The sequence below is a fragment of the Phymastichus coffea genome, unplaced genomic scaffold, assembly GCF_024137745.1.
Source record: "Phymastichus coffea isolate CEN01 unplaced genomic scaffold, Cenicafe_Pcof_1.1 PCOF00161, whole genome shotgun sequence".
NCBI lineage: Eukaryota > Metazoa > Arthropoda > Insecta > Hymenoptera > Eulophidae > Phymastichus > Phymastichus coffea.
The window spans coordinates 247,330-260,104 of record NW_026706972.1 but is presented as its reverse complement, the minus strand read 5'-3'; the positions used below and the strand labels follow the sequence as shown (position 1 = coordinate 260,104).

The 12,775-nt window shown below is 41.1% G+C and overlaps 1 protein-coding gene across 2 annotated transcripts; it reads right to left on the bottom strand.

Annotated features, from left to right (window-relative positions):
* Window positions 1–143: 143 nt before the first annotated feature.
* Window positions 144–8,655, bottom strand: LOC131672895 (lamin Dm0-like). 2 transcript variants are annotated; one of them, XM_058950422.1, is made up of 9 exons: window positions 8,097–8,655; window positions 3,912–4,224; window positions 3,531–3,823; window positions 3,223–3,417; window positions 2,918–3,149; window positions 2,375–2,596; window positions 2,192–2,296; window positions 1,855–1,929; window positions 144–1,363 (listed from the first exon to the last, which is right to left on the bottom strand). In XM_058950422.1, the coding sequence occupies exons 1-8, from the start codon at window positions 8,513–8,515 to the stop codon at window positions 1,891–1,893; spliced, it is 1,818 nt and encodes a 605-aa protein (XP_058806405.1). In that variant the 5' UTR covers window positions 8,516–8,655; the 3' UTR covers window positions 144–1,363; window positions 1,855–1,890. The 2 variants fall into 2 exon arrangements, with proteins under 2 accessions (XP_058806405.1, XP_058806404.1); XM_058950421.1 differs by lacking the exon at window positions 1,855–1,929.
* Between the last annotated feature and the right edge of the window lie 4,120 nt (window positions 8,656–12,775).

Sequence of the window (12,775 nt, the reverse complement as noted above, 5' to 3'; positions counted from 1 at the left end):
ATAATTTCAAGTTTTCACTTTATCTTGTGTTTTATTAAACTATAAACCATTATCATTATAAGGAAAAAAAACTTTGTTACCTGGAAGAATATTAGAATAAGTAGTTTATCCTTTGAATTACGTTTTTATAACTCAATAACACTTGGATGTATTTTGTCAAAATCATATAATTTTTATTACACACAGTTTGCTGTTAACAAAATAGTAGTGCTCTTTACATATGTTCGTCCAAAAGAATATAAAGGCATATGACATTGATTTTATTATAAAAACGTCTAAAGATATAACTGCAGGTGAAACATACTGCTATCTAAACTAAGAAAAACAGTCACCTTATCAGTATGAATCATTACAGATATAATTCATATAAGCAAGATGAGACGAGGAAGATAAAATTGTGCATGTTAACGATTAACTCAATAAATTGTCGGGAACTTTTTTCCGTTAACACACACATATCAACGAGTTAAACGAGATAGACATAGCTAATAATTAATAATGGAGAAATAATCCTCATACTTTTCTTCATGTCTGTTTCTATTCATATATCATTATCTCTCTTTTTCTTTTAATTTTATCTGATGATGAAAATATAGCATCGAGCATAGTACAAAATAGTACGATCCATTATGCATTTATTATTGTATTTATTCTCCTATATATAGTATATAAGGCGAGTGGTAAGTTAAATGCACATTTCTTACGCCTTTTTCGGTTGTATTCATACAAATTGTCCGTATTTATTTTTCATTTTACGATTATGTCAATCGTCATAAACATATCTTAGATCGTTAATTTAAATCATGTGAAACTTAAGTATTAAATTAATGAGTATACAAAATGAAATAACGGCTGTTGTCAAAGGTAGTAAATATTCAAAACTTATTATTAAGCTGCGATGATAATATATACTGATAACATAATTTTAGCGGCAACATGATAGAGCCAAGGCATATACTTAATAATATAATACCCTTAGTTGCTACATGTATATGATAATTGTGACAAAAAACATAACGAACGGAAATAGAGATTTTACGCGTTTCACTTTGCTTTGAATAAATTCACTGTGACAATATTGCAACTAAAACTCGATTAAAAATGACAAAATACAAATTTATTTTTGAAAAAAATATGTAAAAAAGGCATTTGAACGTTATTGGTCAGAAATTAGATTCATCGGCATTACTAATTTTCCTCTTCGTCTATGTCAGTTGTCAACATTCATGTCCTACTTTCAAACGAATTCACGTTGCACAGAAATGCTTTTACTTTTGCAAGCTTACTTTAGGAAAAATTGTAGTGTTTTCTTAAATTATTTACTTCACATGAGACGACAACGTTCTTCACCTTTAGGATCGCCCTGAAACAAAAATCATATTCCACCATCAATCTCACATTAAATATTATATGATTTACAGAGACATTATTGAAGATAAGTATAGTAAGTCAGTTGTTGTATATTATTTATATAAATAGAAGCACTATAGAATTACAAGAAAGCTTGAGAGTACATCGAATTATCTGATCAACCAAGTTGTTAGCAATGAAGAGCATGAGTGTAATGACAAACAGCTCTGACCCCTTATAGGAATATTAATGAAGAAAAAAGAAAACATTATTTAGAGAATACACCGATCATCTCTTCAGTGCTTCAAAGCCCAACATTATTGTTTCCGAAAGTTAAAAGATCATTCGCTCCCAAGTTGAAGTCGGGTTAAATTATATAAGCATGAGAGAAACTATAGATTTATATATACGCAAACATAAATTCCAGAACAACGTCTGAAGCCAGATAAACCTGAGGCGTAGTGGCGATATATTTATTTTTCGTAAATATTGTGCTGAACTTACGTTTACTTGCCCATCAGAGCTGTGTGCCGTCGCACTTTAAAATAGGTTGAAGAAAGACCTTCTCTTTTCTACTGTCTACGGAAACAAAAGTGAATAGTGTAAGTGTACCCCTATCGTACAGTATTAATGATTTATTTGTTCGTTTTGTTTATTATTAGGGTTATTATCAATTTCGGCGCGTATAAGAAACCATATCTATTTAAATACCATCAGGTTAATTGTGGTTCTAGTGATTCGATATCCTACTCAAAAATGCCACTTGTTACTACAAATTCATCATATTAAGACAGTATAAAACTAATTTCCGCATTGACAACTGTAAAAGCAATTAAATTACCTGCTGATGATGAAGCTCCTCTGGTAATCTGCCATACATACTCTCCTGTCGTCTCTGCACGGATGAAGACAACTGCTCTCTTTTTCTTTCTGAAGTTGCCATTTCCTTGATAAAACGAAATAATATCGTAAGTAAATGTATGTCATCATACGGGTATCCGTTACTTATCGAAAATATACGTACTTCGCCATCATTGTTCAGCAAGGTTGTCGTCATAGTATCACCGACGAACCATTTTTGTCCCTTCATCACGATGTTAGATGGAGGCTCGTGGGTGGCACCGCTATCAGACGACCAAACTGTTACAATTGTACCAGCTTCGGCTTTAGCGGTCCTATGAAACTTGAATACTGTCTCCAAGGCTCCTGCTTTGCGAATCAATTGCCAGCCGCTCAATGATACCTCCTGCATTCACAAATTTAAACGTTAATTACATATTTATTCATTTTTGGTTTAACGATGATATAAGGTAAGAAGAATGAAAGAAAGGAAAAGCTTAATACTAAAGGTTTTATTTTTTACATGAGTGATAATTACAAAGAAAATATAGAAAAAGCTCTACACGCGTTGTTTTTTTTTCTTTTCTTCTTAAACAAACAATAATACAAAAAACATTAGTTTTCAAACGATCAAACGAACAAAAAATACAAAAATCAATAAAGAAAGAAAATAAGAAGTCGAATGTTCAAAGTGCAACATCCGCGTATTTTATTTTCGACGACTCACTTTGTCTCCTTTGTTCTTGAGTTTAACAAAGTGTCCAGATTGATCAGCTTCGGCGATTTCCACATCACCTTTGGCCGAAGCAACAGTAGTGAAGTCCGAATGACTGTGTTCATCCGACTCCTCGTACAGAGTACGTTTCCTCTTGCCACCGCGCACTGGTGTTTGACGCGATGGAGTCGCTCGGCTACCCGAGATCGACACGCTTGGCGATTGAATTGGTGTGATGTTCAGCCTACAAAAAGAAATTACACAATTTCGGTCATGCATGTTTACGCGACATCCGAACATTATCCTGAAGGGCTTACCTGGCTTCCTCGGATTCCAGCAGCTTTCTGTAAGCCGCAATCTCAAGATCGAGAGCGACCCTGATGTCCATAAGATCTTGATACTCTTGAAGTTGTTGAGCCATTTCGTCGCGCATTCTCGCCAGCTCGGCTTCCAGACCAGCCAGATTTTCAGCGTGTATTGCTCGCTCGTTTTCGCGCATGTTCTCCAGTTCGCTAAACAAACAACAATGTGAACGAATAAAAAAAAAAAAAAAATAGAAAAATAGAAAAAAAGAAAAGTGTTAATAGATTTGTAATAAACAGTCAACGACCTAACGACCACTTACCGAATCTTAGCATTAAGAGTATTATTAGCGTTCTCAAGCTCGCTGATACGCTGATTGAGTCCATCTGTTCTGATACGTATCTGTCGAAGTTCTTCGACGGCCAAAGTAGCTGCGCCGCTGTTGCGCGCCGCGTGCGATGTCAAGTTTTTGATTTTATTCTCGTACAGCATTTCAATCTCCTCGCGATTGGCGCGCATCTGGGCCTCGTATTGGTCGCGCAATTCCTGCAGCGACTGCTGGAGCTTGGCCTCGTATTGCTCGGCCAGGCGGCCATCGATCTCCGAGATTTCCACCTGCGCGCCGAAACGGTCAAGCGTTACACGTCGGCCGCTCGGAAGAAAAGAGAAGGCTGCCATCGAAGGGTGCGTCTGCGAAGCATACCTGACGTCTAGTTCGAGTCTCGGTGAGTTCGGACTGATAGACTTGATCCTTGAAGGAGATGTCCTCCTTGAGACTCTGAATGTGGTTCTCGAGGTCGATGCGCTGCAGCGTCTCTTCCTCCAGGTGCTTCCTCGTGTCGTCGAGGAGAGCGGTCAGTCGCTCGACTTCCTTCTCGAGCTCCCTCTCGCGCTCGGTGAACTTCTTGCGCTCGGCTTGCAACTGATTGTACTGGGACTGCAGGTCCGAGCAGCGCGTCTCGTACAGCAGCAGATTACGCTCGGCGATCTGCAGGTCCTTGGATTTCTTCTCGAGCCTGCGAACGAAGCCGAGCACCCTTTAGTCCGGCCTGCTCGCGCCGCTGCCACAGCCCCCCGAGCTCGATCGATCGCTGTTCCAGAGCGCACGCGAGATCGCCGTCGAGTACCCGAGTTGGGCCCACCCACGCCTCGACGCACCCTGACTCATCGCGCTCCCCCTCTCTCTATCTCGTGCGCGGCCACCACGCTTTTCGTCTCTCCTTGCAATGCAGCTCGGTCGCGAGCCGCTCGGAGCGGCCGATCATTCGAGCGAAAGTCCACCGAGAGCGGGCCGCGCGCTCGATAACCCAATTGGACTCTCGTGCCCCGCGACAGTAATCCGCGCTCTATTTACAGCTAGTCGAGGCGCGTATCGATGAATCACCCGGCTGCCCTGTCGCCTCAATCCGGACGCGTGGCGAGTCACGTTTCCACATTTCGTGGACAGCCTCGTCCAATTAACTTATGCTAATCGACCGCCCGACCGCTCGGCCACGCGTAGGCAACGATCGCGACGGACAGAGAACAATCGGAAGCGGACGGAGGGCTCCTTTCTCTTTGCTGCGCGCGAGCGAATCAATCGGCGCGGGAAGAGGGCGTTCGTTTGCCCGCGCTACCTCTCTCCGCCCCCGCGTGCCCGTCACGAGATCGTCTGTTTTCGGAGCCAGCAGTTTTCGATATTGTCGGCCTGGCGTTATGCAGATTTTCGAGAGCCAAAAGAACAGGCAAACACACTAATCGCTTTTTTATATTCTCGCTAGAGTATACGCGTATCGCTGAATTTTCAGAGTCAATCGAGACGCACGGTTAGATTGTGTCACGGTCTCCCAGCTGCAGTCCTGGGGGAAAGAGAGTGAGACACGCACGCACGCACGCACGCACACATACACACACCAATCCAACGTTGTAAGAAGGGGAGCTCGAGTCGACACCTGCGTGTAAAAGAGAAGACACGATAAGGGGCGAAAGTCGAACCGCGCGTGGGTAGATGTTCCTCGACGAGCGGAAACTCGGTAGGGCGAACAAAAAAAAAGAAAAAAAATCGCACGAATCGGCAGACTTCGTAGAAATTGGTTTGCTTAGCTCGGAGTCGATCGTTATCGCTCGCGCGATGAAAATACAATGTTCCAAGTTTTCCAGCGTAATCGGGATAAGATAAAAGCCAGCGCGAGATTCACGGAAAATCGCCAAGATAAACCGATGAGCGCGCAATAACCCGGCCGAAAGGCTTAACTCGTCCAATGATCGACCTATTTTGAATGGCGTCAACTTTTACACGACACCCCCGAGATAAACAAACGCGCCGCGATTTCGGTATCGAGATTGCAATTTTTCAGGTGAACTCCGCGGCATACTCGTGAGCAAAAAAACACCTTATCGAAATCGGGCAGTGAGGTCTTCTCTGGCGTGACGCGTGATGCAAGATGTCAATTTCGTTCGCGATGATGTTTATTTGCACGACGGCTGGCTTCGGCGATAACGATACTGCTTCATCGCTCGGAAATGCCAATGCCGCCTTTCCATTAATTTTTTCGGACAGCCGTAGAAATAGACGCTGACTTCACGCGTGCTTGCCTTGCCGATTAGCACGCGGTTGGCTGGTTTTGCCAGGCCACGGACAAATCATTACAGTGTTTTACCTTGGAAAGTGCTTTTACAGGAAGATAAGTTTGTTTTGGAAGCTCCAACACGTCGATCAAAAATACTATCAGGTTATATCAAGGCATCAAGACAGTTAACATCTTGAAGAAGCCTAATTCTCTGAAGCACCGACTAAAATTAATATACGCGTAGAAAAGTATGACGAACTTCACCGATCGCGACAGCTGTCCTCGTCCGTGAGCGAAAGTCAGTGTTTTTTTAAAGAGACTTCCTCGTATTTATACACGGGATTCCGATTGACTTGACAAGCTGATCGGCGGAAAGCTCGTGTATGCAGTTAGCTTTCGGCAAAAAGACGCATGCATGTGCAATAAAAATTAATTAGTTCTTCGATAGCGCATTGTACGGACAAATATACAATTAGGTTCGATTTCCAGTCCATAAATAATCCTAGAACAATGTTGGAACATCACAATTATAATGTTTATGAGTCTCGACCAAACATCAACAGTAGAAGCAGCAAGTAGGAGCAGCAACTGCAGCAGCAGCAGTAGCAGCAGTGGATGCCGAAAACTTGAGCCTCCCCCCCCACACACGTGCAGACAACTATCGTTCAAGGTAAACAAAAACGCAGCCAATTCCACGAAGCTGAATTAAAAAAGCTTCTAAAAATACAAAAAGCTTGTCCATTAGATACAGTGAATCGATCGATGACGATGAAGATAATTTTAAAAAAATAAAATTGTTATACTTTTTTCAATAAAACAAAAGCAAAATAACTTATAAATAATATCCGTAAGTTTTGAGGTTAGAAGAATATTTGGTATTTTGTATTTTGTATTTTGTAAATAGCTTAGGAGGAACATTCCTGTTCACAAAGTTACAAGATTACATCTCCAGGAGCGTTAAAAAACAAACATGCATCAATGAAATGCGCAACAATGAAACACCGGCAGCAGCCGGCGTTACTGATACTCTGTACGCAGTAAAAATAAAAAGTAAATGGCCTCATGTATGTACCCAGCGCACATGAACCAAAAAAAAAGGGGGGGAGGCGGACTCTTGGGGTTTTGACGACGACGACAAACAGCAGTGAAAGAGAAAGAATACGCGAAAATAGCCTTGTACCACATCGCCGGGAGTCAATGTTTTCAGGTCAGACGATGCCTCAGCAGCGGCAGCAGCAGCTTGACATCATCGCCGCATACTGTCTAACGATGACGCAATCCAGACGACCAACGTCAGACCCTGAGAAAGGATTTTAGAGATCGCGTATAAATGTGTTCACGAGAGAAATGAAGCTGGCAAACGAGTTTGTAAACCATGAGGATGCCATTTCTATCGGCAGGATCTCAATGAACTTTTATCGTTCCGCTTGCCGGTGTTAGTTATCATACACTGCCGCATGCAAATTGACGACGCTGTGCTATATGAAAGCTGGGCTTGGTATCAATTTTACGTGTATATAAAGCTAACTGTAATTTTGAGGATCAATCACTAAGATAAATTATTTTTATTAATTCAACGTTTTCTCAAAAATAACTAGAAAATGCATAAAACGTCAATTAAAATTGCATATTCGTGGTAAAAAAAGTAATTGATCCCATTGGACCAAATGTCAGCAATAAACATGAAAATGCCATGCATATAAGTGCACCGGTGATCCACTTTTTTTTTGTTTATCCAAGCAATAAAGAAGGTTCATGGACAGTACATCTTTTTTAGTGCATGTATAAGTTTAGTCAGTAATTATCGCAATACAAAAGTAAACTCAATGAATTCAATTATAAGCTGTGTGCAAACAATCATTCAATACAAGCAAATTAATTCAGTGTTATCATCACTCTCTTGACCTAACACCTGAGAATTATAGATGTCCATGAAATGACAAAGGTACTGTGTGTACTAAAAAGGAATGAAGTGCTGCTTGTCTGAAGAACCATGTTAAATGCAAACACACAGTACGTGATTATATCATTATTCGAATAAGACATTCACTTTTGAATAGGACTTTTAAGGCCAAAAAGGGAATTATTTTATCAATGTTAATATTATGATCACTGATATTTTGTAAGCAAGAGATATTCACAAGTATTCATATTAAAGAATTGATCCAACAAATCATACAAGCTAAACAAAATGTACCATAAAAATACCTAACACAAAAAATGAGTCACAGTTAATCACAAACATATATATAGTTAATATATTATAACAGCCATTTATCCCATATCACGTGAACCTCAAAAACAAATGGTAGCGCCATAACGAGGTGCGTACAACTTACTTGTTCTTCAGGTCCTCGTTGTCATCCCAAAGTCTTTTGGTATCAATTTCCAGTTTGGCCCTCTCTCTAGCGGTCTCATCGAGCAATTTCCTAGCGTCACCGAGCTCATGTTCGTACATGGATTTCACATTATTCACCTCTCTCTTGTGCGTCTCCTCAACCGTGTGAACCTCACGATTAAGCCTCGAATTCTCTTGCTCGAGGAAGCGCACTTTGTCGATGTAACAAGCCAGCCGGTCATTCAAGTTGGCCAAATCTTGCTTCTCTTGGAGACGAGAATATCTAGTCGGGCTCAATGGACTTCCAGGCCGATGATGTCGTGATGCCGTTGGCATCCCAATGGGAGTCGAGGTCGATGGTTGTGCACTGCTGGTACTCGTTGAAGACGAGGCCGCCTTCTTACTCGTCTTGCTCGACATCTTGACGATTTGTTTTATCGTATTATTTTTTTTTATTACTTTTCTCGGATGAAATTCGTTGTCGAATATGCTACGCGTTACGTATGCGTGTCTGTCTCTGCAAACGGAACCGGAGAAGTGACGCCGAGGCGTGCCGCTGCCGCTTTAGCGCCAAGAATGCCGGTTCGCCACGGTCGTCGCCGCTAAGTTTTATTCTGATTGGCCGACGAGGGCAGCACTTGCCCATGCCCGCCGAGTGTTTGACCTTCTTGTAAAGTAAATATAAGTATATATTTTGCTTTCTCTTATCTGCCTGCCTACGATTAGCGCTAAATTTTTTATCTTTTCATCATTACTGTGCGGCTTTGTTCTTAAAATGCAAGATATTCTTTTCTGTAGTTGCATATTATATTCGTAAATAATCTATCTTTAATTGAAATCTGTATTTATTATAACTTCGAAGAAATGCTAACAAAAAACAGTGACAATGTAATCGAGATAGCTGGGCGATTGTCTTGGCGCGTATAGTCGATAAAGTAACGTTCTATAACTCCATGAGATGATAAAATTTCAGTTGTAATATAATTTTTACAAGGTATCGGTTTTTAAAAATCATCATGACCTTATTAAGGAGTAATTCAAATTGTTCATAACTGATCCTTTGATAATTATGTATTTATTATTATTATTATTATTATTATTCAGTTGTTTTTCTACTCACAAATTACGTATGGATATAATTACGATCTAAAGTAATAAAAGATTGGATTATTATCAAATAACAAAAAAAAAAGTTAATTCAAGTAATTTCATTATATAGCATGGGCAATAACAATTATCTTTCTAATAATAATTAGGTTAAAATTATTTCATCGTTTAGCAAAATAAAATATATTAGTGTGAACACATAAGTCATAAATCAATCAAAATATTATTGAACGTACTTTTCAAAGTATCCATCGAACAAGCCTACGAAAAATACAATTGCCGATCAATATGAAGAAATGTAAAAGATAAAATAATCTTCTTTATAATAAAATGACTGCAGTCCATTATATGATTTGGAAAGTCCATTTGCCAATAGCACGTATTGGTAGGAGAAATTTGCTCAGTTTTTCAGTATCATAGTGAAAATCTTACAAAATTGACTATTGCACGATATACTGAGTTAACCGTCGCTGGCAAGAGCTTGATAAAAAATACAGGTGTCACGTCACACTTTTGTAGGATCAGAATTTGATGAATAAATTTCAATAAAAGATATCCGTTATCATAAAAAATATCTATTCAGACTGACCTCTAATGTTTCGTGAAAATTGCTTAAATGCTGAGGTAGCTGACGGCTTTTACAAGCAAAATATTTACTAGAAGAATAGACTGTTTGTTGATAATTATAAAACTCTTTTTCGATACTGGAAGCCAAACCATTTGTATAAACGGCTAAGACGCGAACGAGCGCTTACAGATAAAAAAAGCAATCAGCGACGGCAATATTTTACAGCAGCTCTTTTCTTTCTAATAATTTAGAATTGTATACTTTGAATGTTAATGTAATCGTGCCTTACCGCTTTAAAGAAGCAATTTGCCATTATATTTGCACAGGACTTTGCGAGAATACTGTAGAACTACGATTTTACTTCGAAGGAAATGATGTTACTGGATTATTGTAAAAATTTGAAGAATTGATGCACGAGCCCATATATTCCGCTGCGATTCTTCGTCTAAACTTAAATATACTAAAAAAGAAAGTATTTGAACTGGCGTGATCTTAAACTCGTATCTCGTCGAAAGCGCTCGTTCTCTCGGAGACGAAAAACTACGCATCTGCAGCGAAGCCGCATGAACGGGCCGAAAGATCGAATCCGTATAACGAACGGACTCTAGCCGAGCATTCGTCGCACCCTCGGCAAGAGCGAGCAGGCGCGAGGTCTAATTAGGAGCGACAGCGCGCGTATCGAGAAAAACAGAGCGCGCACACTGGAAATTAATGCCTCGTCCATCACGGGACAGTTTCCTGCGCACTCCGGACAAATTGAACGAGCATCGATTCGCGGTTTTACGGCCGCCGGGAAACGCGCAGTCACGGGGCCGACGATTCCCTCCCTCGTGATCGATGCCTCCTCTTCTTCCCCCGACGCTGCACGCGCCGGAATGCTTAGGCCGACCAAACTTTTCCGGAATTGCAGCAGTTGCCCCGTTCTTTGCGTCAGACTGCCCGTCGACTTTCCCTGTCGTTTGGCACTTTTTCACGCTCATTCCGCCAGAGTTGCCATTGCCCGTTAGTATTTGCGACGAAGCCCACAATAAAAAAAAATACTATTCATCTTTAGAAAGTTTCGGATTATTACGATGGAGCGTACGTGCATTGGGATCCGCTGTCCAATTATCCAGGAAATGTGTCGAGTTACGAGGGTCTGAATTCTCGTACGTTGGAAAAAAAGAAAATTAAATTTAACGAACACGACATAATAGTAGATTGTATTTTTGCCTTGATGATCGTTGTTATAATTTTCATCTATAAAAGGCCATTTATCTGCGAACGGTGAAAAAGAAATACAATTATTAGGGTAGTATTCAGTACACAAATTTATTATTGCAGCCTATCGCCAGCGTTATACGATGAAAATGCTCGCCAAAAATCACAACTTCGAGTTTCAACGTATATATACAGCACAGTCAATATTTTAGACGGGAAGCACTTTTATCGTCGAAAGGAACGTACGTCGACGGCGTTTGCATTGACAAAACCAAAAAGAAGTCGGATGCTTTCGTCACTCGCCGCAGTCGCAATCAAATAACGAACAGCTCTGACGACAATGCGAAGAAGTCGATGGTACACGTTTGTATACAAAATCGTCGTAACCCCCCGTCGCAAGATTGCTTCGCGGAAAGGTTGCAGCGCTTCTCGAAAGCCAACTGCTCCCATTATAGACAAGTTGTTCGAGTGATGAAGTCACCGTAAGCTAGATATGAAATTTCACGGAGGAAAGAAAGAAAAAATATCTCGACCGAAGAATCGCTGAAAAAAGCCAGTTCGCGTACGAACGCTGTCAATCGAATCTCTCGTCGCTGCAGTAGTCGTGAGCCTCCACGTAACTTGGCGCAAACGCGGCGCGGCATCGCAACGTGTTGCGCGAATATTTACACCCCGGTAATCGACGAAACTCGCGCGCTGCGTGTCCGTTTTGAGGAACTCGCACGAATGTCGTCCAGAATTAGCAGCGAGCAACGCGGTATTGCCAAGACTTTTCTTATTTATTTATTTATTTTTTTTTTTAGAAGTTGCCCGCTGTTTTCTTTTCAAATCTTAGCAGCATAGCGTGGGAGGAAAAACAAGTGGCAAGATTATATGCACGTTTGGCGTTCTTGTCGAGATAGAGAGAGAGAGAGAGAGAGAGAGAGAGAGAGAGAGAGAGAGAGAGAGAGAGAGAGAGAGAGAGAGAGAGAGAGAGAGAGAGAGAGAGAGAGAGAGAGAGAAAGAGAAACAGAGGCGTCGTCAATGAAAGTTCGACTTGACCTTAAATGACTTGACTTTAAATGAAACGCCTTTGGACGACGTTTCAATTTCGCTCTACACAGTCGAGGCTTCGCAACTGTATTGCCTTCATTGAGTGCGAATCGAAATCCAATCAAAGGCAAACTCGAGACACGCGTCGACATTTAATTGGTCAAATCGCAGAGTCTCGGCAGAGTTTCTGATTTTGCAGGTGGCGATTGTTGCTAGTCAACGTAATGGCCGCGCTTATCCGATGGGAAGGTTCCCTGCACGTCGGTGGCCAATTAGCGAAAATAGAAGCGCCGATGCGACAGTGAATGGTCGGGCCGAATGTGTTGCGCTCGGCAACTTTGTCGCGAGATCTTTTGATTACAGCTCTGAACGCGTCGCTAAATCCTGGATTCGCGCACACTCAACTTGGTACACACAAGCCAACGGATTCTCATTCGGTGATTCACTTACGTTCGCGGTAAAGATACGTTTTCGATCGCAAGGAAACAATGACAGGCAGCTTTCGGCGGATGTACAGCGTCGAAAAGCATTTACATTTGATTGCTGATTTCGTTTTTTTATCATTGAAAGTACAAAATTCACGCGTAAATGCATTACTCAAGCGCGTGCAACCTACTTTCCGAACAATAAACTTGCTAATCATGTCGCTAATGAATGTTCAACTGCGTCTCGCGAAGTCGATGAAATTTTCACGAGCCACGTAGCGGCTGCGCGAGAACGTGAACCATTAAAAATTTTGCAGCGCGTGTGCTTGCAACTCTCATCAATCTCGA

Excerpts from the sequence above, each read along its gene's own strand:
- LOC131672895 (XM_058950422.1), bottom strand. The coding sequence starts at position 8,515 with ATGTCGAGCAAGACGAGTAAGAAGGCGGCCTCGTCTTCAACGAGTACC. Across the intron at positions 2,597-2,917 it reads TCAAGAACAAAGGAGACAAA|GAGGTATCATTGAGCGGCTG; the intron begins GTGAGTCGTCGA and ends TTGTGAATGCAG. Across the intron at positions 2,297-2,374 it reads TGCTGAACAATGATGGCGAA|GAAATGGCAACTTCAGAAAG; the intron begins GTACGTATATTT and ends CGTTTTATCAAG.